This window comes from Macrotis lagotis, chromosome 5 (assembly GCF_037893015.1).
Source record: "Macrotis lagotis isolate mMagLag1 chromosome 5, bilby.v1.9.chrom.fasta, whole genome shotgun sequence".
Taxonomy (NCBI): domain Eukaryota; kingdom Metazoa; phylum Chordata; class Mammalia; order Peramelemorphia; family Peramelidae; genus Macrotis; species Macrotis lagotis.
The window spans coordinates 41,903,993-41,924,335 of NC_133662.1; the positions used below are offsets into that span (position 1 = coordinate 41,903,993).

At 36.5% G+C, this 20,343-nt stretch overlaps 1 protein-coding gene across 15 annotated transcripts in view; it reads right to left on the minus strand.

The window, feature by feature from the left end:
* Positions 1 to 20,343, minus strand: part of DST (dystonin) — a 592,091-nt gene that overhangs the window by 484,016 nt on the left and 87,732 nt on the right. For all 15 annotated transcript variants that reach the window (XM_074237259.1, XM_074237251.1, XM_074237265.1 and 12 more), the window contains exon 3: positions 18,205 to 18,393. In XM_074237259.1, the coding sequence (XP_074093360.1) occupies positions 18,205 to 18,393 (189 nt within the window). The remainder of the gene's footprint in view (positions 1 to 18,204; positions 18,394 to 20,343) is intronic.

The following is a 20,343-nucleotide window of genomic DNA, read 5'->3' on the forward strand; positions in this document are numbered from 1 at the left end:
AGGCAGAAGAGCTGCCTGTCCAGAAATGAAAATAAAATGTGATGCCCTCTATTCACACTAAGTTATTGGAGTTGGGCAAACATTCATTTTTAATGAATGAAAAAGTATTTATTAAGCATTCACATTCCTCACCCTCAAAGAGTCTCCTTTTTCTTTGACATAAGACAATTGATACATTAAAGGAGAAATATTCTGTTCCAAGAAGATGGTGTGCTATCTCGGGCACTGGAAAGAGCTGGTATATTCTATTATGGTCCCTTGCCCCTTCAAAAGCCAAAAAATCAGAAGTGTGCTGATTTCAGACCAAAAACAATGTAGGGCCTGTTCTCAAATACACTATTTCTACATTGTCTGATCAAGGCTGTCTCCCACCAGAAAAGTCAATATTCTGATAAACATAATACACACTAGTCTAGGTAGTGGGGATCTCTCAAGGATGGCAGTCCATGAATAATCTGTATTGGTCTAGAAACTCTGAGATGCCCTCTATCCACTTGGTGAAGAATTTGGAGCATTCCTGGTGATAGTGAGGGGATCTGATTCTTCCCACTTCCAGAGACATCCTTTGACTCCTGTGAGATGGATAATTACCCCATATAATAGCTTTTCAGGGGTCTTCTACAATATTTAATACACCATTCAATCTAACTTCATGTTAGAGTTAGAAAGAAAATCACCTGCCACAATGACCATGGATGGACACAGAAAGTGACGAGAGAATTTGGTTAGAGAATAAAGGAATTGAGAGATTTGAGAAAGCATTTATTTAGAGCCTAGAACATACTATAAAAACTTCATAATTATTATTTCATTTCATAAATGAGAAAACTGAGGCAGGTAGAGATTAGATTACTTTCCCAGGGTTACACAGCCAGTAAATATCTCAAGTTAGATAGTAGTAATAATAATAATAATTCTAATTTATATAGAACTTACTATGTGCCTTTATTCTGTGGCACAGAATCTTCTTGGAACAGAATATCTCTCCTTACATTGTGTTGAGCATTTTATAATAACCAGCTCACTTAATTCTCACAAAAATCTCGGGAGGTAAGTACTATTATAGATGAGGTAAAAAGAGATTTTGACTTGCCCAAAATCACACAGCTAATAAGTGTCCAAGGTCAAATTTGAACTCAGAACTCCCAATGCTCTACCCCCTGGATTACCTGATAGAAAGCTATAATACCTTGGGGTTAAGAGAAAAAGCAAAGCTAAGATACAATGGAAAAATGATAAAATTTACATAAGAACTATTAGTCCTGCAAGTTTTCCATAAGTGAAAAACATCTCCTTATACACAGCACCCCTGGCACTAGGGAGATTCACAGAGAGATTCATTAGATGAAGATTGAGAGAATGGAGAAAAGATACTTCCTATAGTAGTTAAACAAAGGTTAGGGTGAGGGGAGGTGAATAGAAGTCAAATTTCAGTTTATGGGAGGTTTTTGACCCACAAATATAGCAGCTGATTCAAATACTTTTGTTAGGGGGCATGGGATCATAAATAAGGGGTTCACAGATCTAGAGTGGGGAAAGTGATTGATTCCAACTCTTTCATTTTACAAACAAGAAAATTAAAACACAGAGGACAAGTGATTTATTTGGCCACAATCATACAACTAATAAGTGATTGAAATAAGCCTTTCTCCAGTCTTTCTCTCTATGCCAATTAAAATACCCCAGCTGTTAAGCCGTAATACCACCTCAGTGAGCATATTCCTAGAACAGGAGAGCTGGGAGAGAACTCTTGAGAAACTAGCATTGTGTCTTTATGAAGCTATTATTGCTGTGGTTATTATATTATCTTAAAGTGCTTTATATTTTTTTTTGTTTCTAGGGTTTTGATTACTTGCTTGTTTATTTTACTATTGTCATGTACATAAGATAAGCCCAATAATGGATATTTTCTTTCTGCACATTTTCTGCACAACCTCCAAAATTGATTCTACATTATCCAGGATGTTTTTGAATTGCCCATCACTGGAAATGTTTAAAAGTAGGGGTTGAGTGACCATCTGTCAGGACTCCTACATTGGGAGGGTGGTTGGACTAGAGGACCTAGAGGATCTCTTCCAGCTGTCAGATTAGATCATAACCCCAAAAGGTTATTATTATCAGCAACAGAAACCAGTCACCAGCTGCTCTTCCTCTTCTATTGAGAATAAAACAAGAGAAACTGGACTTAAAGGATGTAAGCTAGAGTTTAGGGGAAAGACGCAGACAGTGAAGCATGTTAAATACTAACAGAAACTGATAAACTAAATGAGTTCTGGAGAAACAGTCCTTCAGTGCTATGGCCTCCCATAAAATGTGAACAAAGGTACAAAAAGCAAATCCTAAGAAACTATATTAAAGGTAAATTTTTTTAAAAAAGGAAGGAACGAAGAGCAAGAGAGAGAGAGGAAGAAAGGAAGGAAGGAAGGAAGGAAGGAAGGAAGGAAGGAAGGAAGGAAGGAAGGAAGGAAGGAAGGAAGGAAGGAAGGAAGGAAGAGAGAGAAAGAAAGAAAGAAAAAGGGAGGGAGGAAGGAAGGAAAGAGAAAAATTTTAAAGTATGAATTAAGCAACTAAAAATTAAAGCATGTTAATATGTACCTACTTTGAAAACCTGGGGCCAATCAGATATTGTTCTCTCTTCTCCATAAACCTTAAGTTGAAGAAATGCTTAGAGAGTTAGCCTCAAAGTCTGGAAGACCTGGATTCAAGCCCCACCTTTGACTACACTGGTTTTATGGTCCTGGGCAAGTCACTTAAAATTTTAGTTCTCTAAGCAACATTCACAAACTATAAATTGCAGAAAAGGTGCTAATCTGCATTGGTAGAGGGAGTGTTCTCATCAGGAGTTCTCTTTATCAATGAAATCACAGGCCCAGTCTCTATCCCTATCCCTAACCCTATTGAACAGTTAGGTGGTGCAGTAGATAGAACATTGGACTTGGAATCAGGAAAACTTGCTGTCATAAGCTCATTTCTGGCCTCAGACACTAAGTGTGTGTCCCTGGGCAAGTCACTTAACCCTGTCGACCTCAGGTTCCTCATCTGTAAAATGAGCTGGAGAAGGAAATGGCAAACCGCTCCAGTATCTTTGCCAAATGGGACTCAGGAAGAGTCCAGAATAACTGAACAATCAAAACAATAAAAGATTTAGTGCAAGAAGATATCTGACAGGCCCTTCTAAGCCAAAACCCTCATTTAATAGATGAGGAAACTGAGGCCCCAAAATCATAAAAATAATAAGGTTTGAACCCTTAGGAGTCCTCTGACTCCTAAATCAGTGTGCATACCAAGATACCAAATCTCTTTCTGCTTTTAGTTAGTGCTTCACAACTCTGAGGAGAAAAAGTAAACAAATGTTTCCTCCCCTCCCTCTCAACTCTGTGTTCATCAATTAATTCAGTAAAAAGTTATAGTCACAGTTTCACAGTAATTCCAAATCCACTCTAAAGACAGAAAGTTTGCTGGAGTTATTCAAATAAAGTAGTTCTACTAAATGGTCTGTTCTTCTTCCATACTTGAAAAGGAAAGGGAGAGGGAACAGTAGTTAATTAAATAAGCAGGAAAGGCAAAGAAAAACATCTAGCCATGATCTTAAGGGTGTGTTTCCTAACCTTCCCTAAACTCCAACAAACTGAATTAAGCAGATTTTCTAAAGGCATCTTGATGGAAAGAAAAGGAAAATAATAAACAATAGGAATTCCCTTGATGCCAGATCCTAATGTAAACTAGAATCAAATTAAGCAAAAGGTCTTTGAGACTCAGAAACAAAAACCAAGGATGGGAGAGAAGGGCTCCTGGGGTGAAAAGGAAGGCCAGTAGTAGGGAAGAGGGCAAGGAAGGGAAAGGGAGGAGTTCCTAAGCTTCATCCTGTTGGTTCTCTTATACACACAGGAGAGCTATAAATTTTTTCACCTGGAAAAAATAGTTAAGAGTAGTGGTAGCATGGCAATGAGGAGAGTCTGAATGAGGATATAGTTCTGTTCTCACCCAGGAAGGAAGATAGTGGCAGAAAGATACCCCCAGAAAAGGTATATCCCAATATGACCGATGGTATAGGCCTTCAAAGGACTAGAGTCAAGGCATAAGGAAGAGAAAATACAGCCCCCTGGGGAAGTTTGCCACCCACTCTCCAGGATGTCAGTAGCCTGGGCAAAACCCAATTTACCCTCATGCCAGTAACAGCCTTGGCCCACAGTGTAATGCACATTCATGAATTGTGCTGTGCAAGAAACCTTCCCTTGGCTCCATTCCTAGATTCTGTTATGTGAGACAGAAAAAAGGATTTGAAATTAGAAGGGGTCTTAGAAAACAGAGAATACAATCTTGTCATTTGACAGATGAGAAAAAATTGAGTGACCTTAGATAAATCACTTCACCATTCTAAGCTTTGGTTTCCTCATCTATAAAATGAGGGTATTGGAAGAGAAGCCTAGTAAATTCCCTTCCAACGCTAAAATTATTATTTTATGTTAAATGATGTGCCCAAGAAACAGCACCAGGATTTAAGCCAGGAACTCTGACCCTGAATAGTGCTTCTGTCTACACTGAAACAAATATCATTATACAGGACCCTTAAACCAAAGTTTTGCTTTGCACATTTATTTGTACATATGCAACTGAGAGACAAGAACAGAAGTACTCCATTAGCATGATCCTTGAAGATTTATTATATTCCTATAGAAGGAACACAACAACCATCCCACAAAACCAATGAGGATTCTCCCACTGAGGGTTTATGTGAAGCCTGTTCTCTGGCCCCTAGGCCCAAGGAATGAGGCTTATTAATCAATTTTACATGGAAGTAACATAAGAGGTAAAAAGTAGTAACTTCACCAGCTGTTGAATAACCAATCAAGTGAATAAGATATAGGTTATGCAATGAGTTGAACCTTCCATCTAAAATATAGGAACTATATTATCCAGGTTATGTTTACTTAGTGCATCACCAGACCTACAAGGTCTACCTACCTACTTTCCTACCTACCTACCTACCTACATACCAGGGTGAATCTGTGTGACCTCAGTCTTAACCTGAGGGTGGGACTGTGTAGAGAATGGTTAGTCCCAACCCAGGCTGTGAGTAAACATTTATGATGAACCTTTCACTGCTCAATTTCAGACTGCTTTCCTCAATTTTAAAGCCTGCTTTAAAAGTAATTACTGTGAGGGGGCAGCTAGGTGGCAGCTAGGTGGCACAGTGGATAGAGCGCTGGCCCTGGAGTCAGGAGTACCTGAGTTCAAATCTGACCTCAGACACTTAATAATTACCTAGCCGTGTGGCCTTGGGCAAGCCACTTAACCCTGTTTGCCTTTCCAAAAAAAAAAACCCAAACAAACCTAAAAACAAACAAGCAAAAAAAAAGTAATTACTGTGAAAAAAGATTAAGGCTTTTAGTTGTCTGTATACTTACTCTATTCCCCACATTGAATGCCTGCCAGGAACTCTGCTGCCAAGGAGACTACAGACTTGACCTTGAAATGCTGAAGTCAGAACCCATAATATATTTTCCCATAGAAACAAAGTCATCAATAATAGTAGATACATCTGGTATATTCTAGATCAGAGATATCTTTTTTTAGGAGTTTTTTTTTGTGTGTGTGGTTTTTTGTTTTTTTTTTTTGCAAAACAATGGGGTTAAGTGGCTTGCCCAGGGCCACACGGCTAGGTAATTATTAAGTGTCTGAGGTCAGACTTGAACTCAGGTACTCCTGACTCCAGGGCCAGCGCTCTATCCACTGAGCCACCTAGCTGCCCCTCAGGGGTTATCTTAACCTGGGATTTATGAATAGATTTTAAAAGCTCTCTAAACTTAGATGGTAATAAATTACATCTTCAATATAATTGCTTTCCTTTATAATCCTATTTTTTTATACATTTAAAAATATCATTATAAAAAAGGGTCCATGGGCTTTATCAGGCTCCCAAAAGGGTCCAAACAAAGAAAAGTTTTAAGAATCCCTGTTTTAGATTAAAAAGACATGTGGGGATTGGCTTGGAAAACACCATTGCTAATAAAGTTTCCACAAGCTATATTAATTTCAAGTTTCAAACAACTAGTTCACAAATAAACATTTGTAACTTATAAGTTGGTCCCTGAAGGACAGCATGGCTTAGTGAAAAGGTCATTTTAGTTATGTCCTATCCTTTGTGACACCATTTAGAGTTTTCTTGGGAAAGATACTAAATTGGTTTGCCATTTCTTTCTCCAGTTCATTTAAAGATGAGGAAACTGAAGCAAACAGAGGTAAATGACTTGCCCAGGATCACACCTAATAATAGTCTCCAGTCTCATTTGAACTCAGGAATTCCTGACTCCAGGTCTAGCACTCTATTCACTATACCACCTACCTATCTGGTGAATTAAGTACTAGTCAGAAAATCAGGAATTGCATCCTTCCGAGTCAGGATGGCTGACCTATCTCTAATACATACTTGTTATATGACTGTGGGTAAGTATCAGTTGAAGTTGAAGTTGTTCTTCAGTCATTTCAGTCCTATCCAACTCTTTGTGACCCCATTTGGAGTTTTCCTTAGGAAAGATACTAGAGTGACTTGCCATTTCTTTTTCCAGTTCATTTTACAAAAGAGGAACTACGGTAAAAAAGAGTTGTGACTTGCCCAGGCTTAGATAACTATTAAGTGCTTGAGGTCAGATTTCAGTTCAGGAAGATGAGTCTTTCTGATTTCAAGGCCAAGGCTCTATCCATCATACCACCCACCTGCCCATAAATTGCAATACACTGTTATTCCACACTGACAGGGGAAGTTTCCTCACTGGACTATTTCTGCATAGCTTTCTAGTGTCTCAGGAAAGCTCAAGAGTCTCAGCAAAGTCCATTATGCATAATTCTCGAATAAGATGGAAATAAAGTCTTCCATAATAAAAATTCTCATTGGTATTTCCCATTCATTGGATGAGAATTTCATGAGTGTTACCAATAAGAGAAATAAAATTATTTATGGCCTGCATATTTAAATATTGCTGAGGCAATATTGCCTCCAGCATAAGCAAAATTTATTTGAGTTTTTGGAGTTATTTATTTGAATTATTTATTACCCTGTCTTAACCATATTCTTTTACCATGACACCTTGGAAAATCAATTCTCCATGATCTTAGAGCTGGGGTCATTAAAGGTAAATGTAAGCATTTGACATGGAGTCAACTTAAATCTAAAACCATCTGTGGATGTCATCTATACTCAAATCTATTTTCCTGCTCTCTCTCTAGTTTTCAAGGATGAGGTTCTTCAGAGGAACTAAGACAGAAGATACCTCCAATACATTTTCACTTATTTGGGGAGCAGATAGGAAATGAGGTTCAAATTCTGCTTCTGACTCTTGCTGTATGATACCAAGCTTCTAACTCATGCTGAATGATACCAAGCAAGTCATTTAATCTCTTGGGGTCCCAGGAAACTCTATAAACTGCAGAGTTGGTGCTGATTTGCAGCAGAACAAGAGGTTCCTCCTTGGAGCTCCTTAGATTGATGAAATAAAAGGTCTGACTATATATTCATATAGACATGAATATTTACATATATGTATATATAGTGTGTGTATATATGAGCCATATTTACATATGTATATTCAATATATAATTATTTACAGATAATATAAAAATATTGGCAGTGAGATGGCAGAGTTTATAGAGAGCTAGGCTTAAGAGTCAGAGAGGATCTAAATTCAAATCTCCAGGTACTTAACTAGATGTGAGACTCTGGGCAAGTCACAAGCCTATTGCCTCAGTTCCCCATCTATAAAATGAACTGGAGAAGGAAATAGCAAAGCACTCAAGTATCTTTGCCAGGAAAGCCCCATTTTTTTCATGGAGATTTGGACACTACCGAAACAACTCAGCAACTAAAACAAAAATAAAAATGTTGGTTTTCTCTACTGCAGTCTACCTTCACGTTATTTTATTATTTGTAACTATGTCCAGCAGAGGGCGTCCTAGGAAAGGAAAAAATTATGCTGCTTTGCTGAAGTATGATGAGAGATTGAAAATGATGGCTAAAATAAGATTGGAGATTATCTGTAGATTTCAGTAACATTTGCAGAAGTTTAAAACTTTAGGTTGAATTAAACTTTTTTTTGCAAGGCAATGGGGTTAAGTGGCTTGCCCAAGACCACACAGCTAGGTAATTATTAAGTGTCTGAGGCCAGATTTGAACTCAGGTACTCCTGACTCCAGGGCCAATGCTCTATCCACTATACCACCTAACCGCCCCTAAGTTAAACTTAAAGGTTAAAATTTACATGTAATTTTCTTTTGAAGAGATTTAAGCCATTCATTTGTTCTGATAATAGTTATGCTTTACTGAGAAACTGAGATTCAAATAGGTTCTGAACCAACTGGTGCAGGTTAAATAAGTCAGCTAGCTGAAATTTGAATTTATATCATTAGATGTATTATTTGGAAGTATATCTATTTAACAAGTATTTTTAAAAACTCCTTGAAAGCCAGACATTTTACTTAAAAAATACATAAAGGCAGAAATATTGACTTCAGTTGGGGATCATTTCTATTTTTAACTCTATAGTTTTGAAAAACACTACTTATATGTTACCTCCTAGGCATGTGAAAATGACCCAAGGTTATTTCTCAGAAGCTATGCCAATGAAGTTCAAAATCTAGTGGATGGCACTTACTCTTCAAATAACAATGTACTGTGGTCTGTCATTAAGGATCAAGCTAGAAAAGTGAGCCCCCAATCCTAAAGTTTTTTGACAACAGAAGCTCATAAAACTGTCTACCAAAAAGTTATATGAAAGAGAAAATATTTAAGGGGCAGCTAGGTAGCACAGTGGATGGAGCACCACCCTGGGGTCAGGAGTACCTGAGTTCAAATATAGCCTCAGACACTTAATAATTACCTAGCTGTGTGGCCTTGGGCAAGCCACTTCACCTCATTTGCCTTGCAAAAACCTAAAAAAATAAAATAAAATAAAAGAGAGAAAATATTTAAACTGTCAGATGAGGGAATTATAGCAGTTACTTTTGCTTATCTGTTTTCTTTTGTCACAGTGGAAGGTTCATTTGGGGAAAGGGTATATCAGGAAATGATTGTGATATTTTAAAAAAGGCATTAATGCTACTTAACTATATGCTAATGTATGGAGCAGATGTGAAATACGATGGCTGAGGAAATATACAAGCAAATGAAAGCACATCTTTTGAAGCACTAAAAAAGTAAGGTTCTAAATAATTTTATCATGTACTAGGAATGGTCATTATCTTTCAAGCCTTCCTGTACCTTACTTTCTCTCACAAATTTTATGATCCAGCAACATTGACATTGCTGATGTTTAATGAACAGGATACATCATCTCCTGACTCCATGTTTATTCAATAGCTATTCCCAGGTCTGTGGGAATAGCTTTCCCTTTTCTTTTCAGTTTCCTGGCTTCCCTGACTTTCTTCAAGACTCAGTCCATCTTCTGTACCCTTGAGATTGCTTTCCAGCTACTTTGTATAGATCTTGTATGTATATTTGTCTCTCCCATTAGAATGAAAGCTCCAAGAACAATTGGAACTATGCCCACAAAGTTATCAAACTGAGCAAACAGCAACACTAGGTCTGCATCCCAAAGAGATCAAAGAAACAGAAAAAAAACCCTTATATTTACCCCATTATTTATAGCAACTCTTTTTGTGAAGACAAAAAAAACTGGAAACTGAGGGGATACTTGTTAATTAGGGAATGACTGAATAAGTGGTGGTATATGATTGTGCTGGAAATGCTATGGTAATATAAGAAATGATGGCTTAAAATAAGAAATGAATAGCTTAAAAAAATAATAAATTGATACAAAGTGAAACCAAGAGAAGCAGGACAACAGTAGTAGTAATATTTTCATGAAGGTCAACTGTGCAACTACTCTGTTTGATATAATGATCCAAAGTAATCTCTAAGGACTCTGTTGCTATTCACTTTCAGGGAAAAAACTAGTGAATTCTGAGTGCAAATTGAAGCACAATTGTTTCACTTTATGTTTCTCTTTCCTTCTTCTTTGCAACATGGCTAATATGGAAACATGTTTTTTATGACCTCACATGTATTATAGATACCATGTTGCCTGCTTTCTCATTGAGAGATTTCAGAACATGATTTTCTTTAATAAAGCTAAAAAAGAATATAAGCTCCTGGAGTCTTTCTTTTTATTCTTAGCACTTAACACAGGGTCTGACACAGAAAACACATAAAATATGCTTGTTGATTAACTCATTGAATGGAGTCTCAGTAAATTTCTTTTTTTTTTTTTTTTTTTAGGTTTTTGCAAGGCAAATGGGGCTAAGTAACTTGCGCAAGGACACACAGCCAGGCAATTATTAAGTGTCTGAGACCGGATCTGAACCCAGGCACTCCTGACTCCACGGCCGGCGCTTTTACCCACTGAGCCACCTAGTCGCCCCTCAGTAAATTTCAAATGAATATGAATATGGACTATAATCACTAAAATGAGGCTTCTTGCCAAAAAAAAATAAAAACAGACATTAATAGGGAAATACAAATTTTTCATGAGTTATATTGGATGTGTGACAAGATAAAAGATTTTTTTAGTCAAACATTTATTAAGCCCTTCCAACATACCAGGCAGGGGCAGTTAGGTGGCACAGGGGAGAGAGTACCAGGCCTGGAGTAAGGAAGATTCATCTTCATGAATTGAAATAAGGCCTCAGATGGTTACTAGCTGTGGGATCCTAGGCAAGTCACTTAACCCAGTTGGCCTCAGTTCTTCATCTGTAAAACAAACTAGAGAAAGAACTGGCAAGCCATTGCAATATCTCTGCCAAGAAAACCCCAAATGAGAGTACAAAGAGTGAAACAAATGAAATAACTGAACAATAAAAATGTACCAGGCCCTAAGCTATAAGTATTTTACAAATTATTTTTATTTTATCCTCACAATAATCCAAGATTATCCCCATTTTACAAATAGAGAAACTGAGACAGACTTGCCCAAATCTATTAAGTAACTGAGGCCAGATTTGAATTCAGGTGTTCCTGACTCCAAGTCCAACACTCTATCACTGTACCACCTGCCTGCCTCAATAGTGTGTTTCTATGTTCAGATAAATACAGTACTTACTGAAACAAATCCTTTAACTGTTCAGTTCCTTAGATCCTAAGGTAAAGCTTTGACTATGTCATTCCACTGCTCAGAAACTTTCAATGACTCTATATTATCTATAGAATGAAATCCAAATGTTACCTTGAATATCCAATTAGCAAGAGATATTATATCTGTTATTATTCTGTTCTATAGATGGTAAAGGACCATTAATGGAGATCTTGTCATCCACAAGTCACTTATGCTCCAATCAGACTATATACTATTCCCTGAACACATTTTGGGGTTTTCTTTTTGCCTCCATGACATTGTTAATATAATCTTCCCTTTATCTGGAATGTCCTTCCATTTCTCCTCTAGTTCGTTAGTCCAGGTCCTGCTTAATGTCTCCTTGCCAAAGTGATCTCCACCAGTCAAAAGAACTGGTACCTCCTTTCTCTGGGTATGCATGAAATTTATATTTCTCATATAGTAGATATCACAATATCCCTTATGTTATATCTCTTTGTATATGTGTCATCCCTGTTAGATTATAAGCTCCTTGATGGCAGCAGGGAAGCATCTCATTCATCCATGAATACACCAAAACACCAGACATAGCAGTATGCACAAAGAAAGGGCTTGATGTGTATTAGGACAAGCAAGATAACACAGTAATTAAAGTACCAGCTCTGGAGTTAGGAAGACTCATCTTCCTGATTTCATATCTGACCTCAGGCTCTCACTAGCTGTGTAACTTTGGACAAGTCACTTAACCCTGTGAGCCTCTGTTTCCTCTTTTGTAAAAGGAGCTGGAGAATGAAATGGCAAATCAATCCAATATCTTTGCTAAGAAAATCCCAAATGGGATCATAAAGAGTTGGACACAACTAAAAAGACCGCTGAACAACATTAAAAAGTCTTAGCTGACTTGAATATTTTAACTCTCCGAAGGGATTCAATTATCTATGTGCTTATTATTTATTGAGTTTATAATAGACCACATCCATTATAAATTTCAGTGAGTACATCTGAAGTATAAATTATGAATTTCCTGATAGCACAACTGAATATTAAAAGAACAAAGAGATCAGTGCAGCCACAGAAGCAAAAAATATAAGTTCTTTACAACCCATAGCTCCTTCATTAAGAGGATATACAAAACATGAGAGAGTTGAAAATGCATTGTCAGGTCTTCTAATGTTTCCCACTATTTTTACCAACATCCTTTTACTCTTTCAAAGCTGAACCATTATCAGATAAATCATTCACATCTTGAGCCCTAACTTCACCACTAGAAATACTGAGTCTCTAATATAAATTCTTTTCTCATAGAAAGCTGAGTCACCACAGATGATTCATTTTTATGTTGCTTCCAAGTCTCCACTTTAGTGTTTTTTTACACTCCAAATGTATCCTGTCATTTTTTTTTTTGCTTTGGCTTTGCTTGTGTAGACTATATGCACAAAAGATATAATCATTATAATATAATATATGATAATGAAAAGAAACCTCATCAAACCCAACCCCTTTATTAGACAGATGAGGATGCCAAGGCCTACATAAGGTAAGTGACTTGTCCAAGGTCACATAGGTAGAGCTCATCAGAGGCACATTTGGATCCAGTTCCCCGACTGCAAAATCCATGTACTTTTCATCATACCAATAATAATAACTCACATTTATGTAATTATTTTAGTTTTTTTTTTTACAGTGTCAAAAGACAATTGATGTAAAGCTGTAAGTGACCTCTGAGGACACTTAATTGGACCGTCTACCTCACTTTATGTTGGGGAAAATGAGACCTAGGAAGGTTACTGGCAAAGCTTTTTCATATGTTATCTTATTTGCACAAGCAAGGCTCTCACTGGCATTAATTGGATCTAATACAATCCAGCCCAGAACCATGAGACATCTATTTCCATAAATTCATACCTGGACTAAAAACTGGGAAACTGTTAGTAATAACTGTTCACTCCAGAAGTTGTTAATGAATGAGTGGATAGGTGCTTGCTTTTTTGCCAGGTACTCAGAGTATACTTTTTCCATCTCTCTTTTGGTCACTTTTATCTGCTACATCCAGGGAATAATAATTAGGATTCCCATGAAGGAGTTTCCTTCTTCTGACCCCTCTCTTTTGCCCTATCTCTGGCTCTAAAAATGAACCTGGGAAGGAGAGAAGAAGGGGCATAAGGGGGCATAGAGAGGTGTAGTTCAGTTGTTTCTATTTTGTATTATTCATCATCCTCATTTTGCGTCAGAGGTGAGCCTCATAGGATCCAGGAGTTTGAACCATGCCAACCTTCAAGGCAGGCTGGCAGGCAGAATGATGCAGCCCAAAAGCCTGGCAGGAAAGCCCAATGAAGCCAGAGTGCCTTGAATCTGGGCCCAAAGGAGAGTCTGAGACTTGAAAATATGACCATGACCTATGGGAACCAAGCTAAACTATGAACCTAATCTTCCCCTCCCCAGAGACTGAAGTGGTGCAAAAGGGGCAGAGGCTATAAATACAGAAGAGCTTGCTTAGGAAAAGATAATAGATATAGCAAGAACAATAACCAGGAAAATGTGAGTGGAGGTATGGGGCTGTATCAGTGTTTATAGAAACAATGCTAGTGCTGATTTGTGCCAAAAATAATGTTACAACAGAACTGGAAGATGCAATACCAAAAAGAAAAGGGACAAAACTGTCATTCCTAAATCTCTTCCCCAAAGCAAGTGAAAAATAATGACATCTAGTTTACTCTTTCCATCCTTCCCCACAAAACATCAACAAAGTAACAAAGAATATAAAAAGTATATTCTTACTACACTGTTTTCCTCAAGCCTTTCCCTGCTCAAAATGTCTATAGGATATATCCTTAAACTCTTTAACCTGGTTTCAATTTCCTCCATGATCTGACTAGCCAAACTGATTTCTCATAGTACCAGCTAAAATTTATATAGCTCATTAAAGTTTGCAAAGCACTTAACATTTTATCCCCACAACAAATTTGTGAGGAAGGTGATAATTAATCATACTTAACTGTATGAAAGTTGCTCCAGCCAAACAACTCATTGTGTCTCCCCAAATATTTCTTATGTTTTTCCTGCCTGTGAACCTTTGCTCACACAGTTTCTCCAATTTTACTCTAATTATCCTAAACATATTCATTTTTCAAAACCCAGCTCAGATTGATACTACTCTATCAAGCTTTTCCTGCCATCCCAAATGAAAAGGATCTACTTCTCTTGAGGTCTTGTAGTATTTGACATATTTTTGATAGGACTTTGTACCTTTGTACCTTTTTTATATTTATAGCAGTTCTTTGATTCCCAATATAATTCCCTATTATTGAACTGTCTCTAAGTTCCTCATGTTCGGGGATAAGACAACAGTCAAGATTGCTGAAGATGACCCAGGATGCAATGGATGACATTGGTAACTTTGGTGTCTGATCAAGACCAACACCTTCATGGCCTTTGAAACAAATTGCTCTCATCTACCCATTCTTCCAGGGGACGTCTTCACATGGTTGGAGTAAACACCCCCCACTAACTCACCAATGGGTTCGAAACCCATCAGTGAACTCTGGCTTAGTTACTTCTACCATAGATGTCATATCTTCCCAACTAGATAACAATGAGACTAAGAAAAGAAACTGTGAATTTGTATTTATTCTTTTTTCTTCTTATGTCTCACATTTATGCCTTGCAAGTAGTAACATAATAGGTCTAGAATTAAAAGGAACCTCATCAAACCCAACCCCTTTATTAGACAGATGAGGAGGCCAAGGCCTACATAAGGTAAGTGACTTGTCCAAGGTCACATAGGTAGAGCTCATCAGAGGCACATTTGGATCCAGTTCCCCTGACTGCAAAATCCGTGTACTTTTCATTGTACCATCATCCATTAAATATATATTTTTTATTAATTGGTGGTTAAAGTATTTCCAAACTTCATGCTCTAAATTCAGAGACAACAGGGCAAATAAGTGTTCATGGGGTCTATGAACAAAGAATTATAGAGAGATTTCAAGGGGTCCATGAACTTGGATGGGAAAAAAAATTACATCTTTATTTTTACTAACTGCAGATTAAAAGACAGCATTTCCTTTCATTATGAATTTTTTCAAAAACCAAGATTATTTTGAGAAGAGGCTAGAGGCTTCCCCAGACTGTCAAAGGAGTCTACAACATGAAAAAGAGATTTAGAACACCCATAAAAGGCCTCTTAGCACCTTTCAGGGTAGGGATGCTCAACTCACTGCAGGTCCTCCACTAACATAAATCCAAGTCCTTTCACCTTTGCTAAGTGGTAGATAGTATGAGTAACTAACTGACTGCATCTTTATGAAAAGGAAATCAAAAGACTCTAGATGGCAGTGAAGATCTCCTTTTAAAACTCTATTTTGAATCACCAGAGAAAAAAGACAAAAATAAGTGAGGACTAGAAAGGACCAGATTATCAAAGGATATTTTCTTGTACAATGAGGGCTAATATTTCACTGATGGCTTTGACACCATATTCTCCTCTCACCAGGATTCTACTTTGTGGATAGCTCCCTGTTCTTAGGATCAAAAGATTTAGAACAAGAACAGGCCTTGGAGGTCATCTAATCCAACTCCTCCATATAACAGTTAGGTCCAAGAGAGGAATGTAACATGCCAAGGCCAGATAGGGAGTAAAGAATAGAGCAGATTTTAAAATATAGGACTCTTTCCACTATCTCACACAGCCTAAGAAGGAACTGGGTTTCCCTTGATGATACAGCCCCTTTCAACTGAAAAAAAGATTTTTTTTCTATATTTTTTTTAGGTTTTTGCAAGGCAAATGGGGTTAAGTGGCTTGCCCAAGGCCACACAGCTAGGTAATTATTAAGTGTCTGAGGGCAGATTTGAACTCAGGTACTCCCGACTCCAGGACCAGTGCTCTATCCACTGCGCCACCTAGCTGCCCAAAGATTTTTCTCTAAAAAAATAACTCAATTAACAGTCACACCCAAGACAAGGAAGTCCTAGAAGGAAATTGAACATTTGTCTAGTTTTTTAAGATAAATAATCTATTGTTTTTAAAACTTTCCTGGACTGATGTTATGGAAATTAGCTTCTGTAAGGATTCTTTCTGATTCTTTGTCCTGAGTCTAGCTTTGGTCTGAATTTTGTCTTGTAGATGGGCAGATATACTAGACTAAAATCATCATTCTGCAGCCAAACGCAGAGAGAGTGTGCAGAAACTAGAAGGATATTAGGCATCCTTGGCAGCAAACACAAACTTAACAGTGGCACATGATAGTGATGCTCATGACCATAATCTCAGCAATGCTAAGCAGTTCATAAAAAGTTTAAAGGTCTAAAGATTGAAGGAACTCAAAAGAACTTTCTAAGCTCCATAATGGTGTGAGATGTCTTGGTTATTCAACTAAAGATTATAATAGGGTTAGATTTATGATTTCCTGGTCAGAAAACTTCCTCTGCTAGTGTGCAGTTGGATACCTTCTCTGCTATTTACAATCTCTTCAAGTTACCTAAAAGTTTCTTACACTTTTTGGCCTTAGGATCCCTTTACACTCTTAAAATATATTGAGGAATGTAAAGAGCTTTTGTTTTTATGGGACATATCTACATCTATCTATCTATCTATCTATCTATCTATCTATCTATCTATCTATCTATCTATCTATCTATATATGCCCAAAGATGTGCTAAAGCCAATTCATCAGTTTTGCCCCGTTATTAAATTTTCATTGTAAATATTTATATTTCAGAAATCTGCAAATGCTACAAATCAGGGCTTGATTTGTTTGTTGGTTGTTTTAACTTAAGAAGGTGATAGATAAAATGTTAATAATGTGGATAAAATGTATGTGTGTCCTAAGCATTCCCCCCTCCCCCCAGGGAGCTAATTGATAAACCAGCTTACTACTGGATATCTATTGTTATCTCAACTATCAATTCATATTAAATATTAAAATTTAGAAAATAATTTAAAAATTTGTTTATTAAATGATTTAAGTAATAAATTCAATTACTCAGTAATATAAATAGTTTTGTTAAAAATAACTATCTTTCCCAAATCAAGAACTTTTAGTGAAAAGGTGTTACTGTTTTATATATTTTTGCAAAATTCTTGAATATTTGACTTAATAGAAGACAGCTGAAGTTTCATATTTGCTTTTGTCTTCAACATGTTGTGTTATTTTGTTTTGGTTGAAGTGTATGAAAAAAATCCTGCCTCACACAGTACTTACTTGGAAAAGGGAAGAATATTTTAATAGCAAATAATGATTTATTATTATTATGAAAAGAGTTTTGATCTCAAGGGCCCTCTTACTGGTCTTGGGTGTATCACACTTTGAGAACATGAGTAGGGAGGGGTTTGTGATTTGTCACAAGTCAGTATGTGTCAAAATTAGGACCAGAATCTGAGTCTTTCTTGTTCTAAGGCTAGCTCTATTAACTCTGCCTCTCCAACCATAGCTTTTGAGTTATCAGAGATGTCAATTTTTAAGTCCATAATATAAGTGCCTTTACAAACACACAGTTAGATCTTATAAATTTGTAGAGTGTATAAAAGATTGGTGATTAGGTTTGAGAGTTAATTACTGTGTTACTGATCCACGTGGCCATGATGGGGGGAAAAAAGCAAAGGAGAGGAAACAAGATTCAGAAAGACATTTTTCCAACTGCTTGTTTTTTTCCTCTCTCCAATGAGCATAAATTTTTCCTTTCTTTAGGAAAAAAAATGAAACTGTGGACTAAGATATCAATAGTCCTATACATGATCATTCTAGGTCAATGCTGTTTTCATAATTTAAAATTATTTAATTATCTCTTCAAATCAATGACATACCCCTGTGTTGGCATGATTCATGAATGACAATAATAACGTAACCTGTACTGAGCCACAAAAAACTTAGATTTTTTATGGAGCTTTTTTAAAATTACCATCATCATGTAATGCTAAATTAAAACATACAAGTTTTATTTTCTATCTTTTCCAGAGCCAAATTTTACAAATGCATGAGTGTCAAGGAAACAAACTCATTATCACTAGGCACGGTCTGCTAGGCTGTGTGACTACATCCAACATTTTTAAACATTCTAAATAAAAAACAAAACGTGACTAGATGTTGAATTTCACATTTTTCTTAAAAAGATGATTTATACTCACAGGTTTTCTAGTTGAAGGAACTTGAACAGAGTGGTAAAATTCTGGCTGAACTCGACTGCTTTTCTTGAGTTTTCTTTTTCTCACTGAAGTTTCTTGTTCACTCTGATGGTGCACTTCTGCTAAAGGCTCAGTTTCTTCTAGGCGGGCTGCTACCCTTCTTCTGGTATGACGAGGACTTGCTCTAAATCCCTGTGGCCCCAAAATAAAACCCCACATGTGTATTATTAATGTGGAAATCACCAGAGAATCCTTACACATAGAAATGATCATGCAGACTTAACAAGAAGGTTTCTATTTCCAAAATAAGCATCTAAGAGACAACCCATGTGGCACAAAATTGGTAAGTGCAAGATTTGGAGTTAATAAGGCCTTAGTTCAAATTCTACCTCATATATTTACTAGCTGTGTGTTCCTGGGTGAATCCCTCAAATCTATAAGATGGAGCTGATGATAACAGCCTCAACCTCACAGCTTTGCTGTGAGAATTAAATGAGATAATGTAAATAAAGTATTATGCAAAAATTAAAGTGATCTTAGTAAAAGCCGGTTTATATACAAGTTGACCTTGTTTCTTAGAACCAGTCACATTGGATGCCATCTAGGTGTTCAGTCATTTTTCAATCATATCTGACTCTTCATGACCCCACTTAGAGTTTTCTTGGCAAAGATACTGGAATGGTTTGCCATTTTCTTCCCTAGTTCATTTTTAAAATAAGGAACCCAAGGCAAAAGGGTTGAATGACTTGCCCAGGGTCAAACAGCAAGTTCTGAGACCAGATTTGACCCTAATTGCCCATAATTTACCTAGAAGGGTCCAGAGGACCTCTTGGGGTTTTTTTCTGTTTACTGCTACATATTCTGCCCTTAAATTCACTCACATTAAGATGCAAAAGATTGACAAAATATCTGGGACTTTTATTAAAAAAAATTTTTACTCAAGAATATTTTCAGTTGTTTATATTGTATTTCTTAAAACACATAATAGAAATAGCAGTCAAAATGAATGCCAAATCTGACATATGTTATCATCTTCAAGATAACAAGTATGTGGTAAAACATACTACCCATAATGCCTTACAATAAAATATTACTTTATCTAGTGTGATAGTAGCAACTTCTTGATAAGAATCACTATAAATGTTCTGGTATACAGAAAAATGTTACAGAAAAGTGTTAAAAACCCACTTTTTGTTTATTTTAGCAAATCAGCATTGTTTCTCAACTCAGTTACAGAAAGGTAAATTTTCAAATGTGTTATTTGCCAATAAATATATTTTCCCCATTTAATCCTATTGTTTGTTACCCATTATAAGTTAGACAACAACCTCCTAAAGGAAAAGTTGGAAATGCAAAACTCCTAGTCATTGTCAGTATAGGACCAGCAGTAAATTGAGTCAAAATCCCTTTCTCCCCTATATCTTACTGTAGAAAGTGAATATTGTCTAACCCCCATTTCCCTAGGAGTCTTTTCTTCCCACAATTAGCACCAGTCTCCAGACTTGGATATCTTGCTCCCTTCTCCCTAAGCCTGGTCCTGCTAGACTTAAATAAGAACCCTATAAAAACCCACTTTACTATTTGGGAAGAGGGTATCCAATTCCACACTGAAGTCAAGCATACGTGTACTGTTTTAGTGATTCTTCCTGATTGTACTTCATTTTGCATTTTGTATCTCCCCTCAATAAAGCTGACTTGCCTTACTATTGTTCTGAGCTCTGATTTCTGGTTCTAGGTTTTTTAGTCTATATTAAGATACCTACATAGCTAAATATAATGGCACCTTATTCTGAGTCTGTCCACATACCCAATTTATTTGTGTGTTCATGATAAGTAAAATGTTCACTTGCATATAGCAGGGGCTCTTAATTTTTTTTCATATAATATCAGCTTTAGCAGTCTGGTAAAGCCTATAGACCTTTTCATAAAATAATATTTTTAAATGCATAAAATAAAGTATATAAGACTACAAAGGAAACTGATTATATTGACATATAGTCATGAAAAAAATTTTAAGTTCAGATATCTCAGTTTAAGAACCCCTGCTTTATAAAAATTTGCATTTGGGGGGCATTTTTTTCTAACTGCAAAGAAAAATTATAAAATCTTAACTATTTCTATATTTTATATTGCAATGTTAGA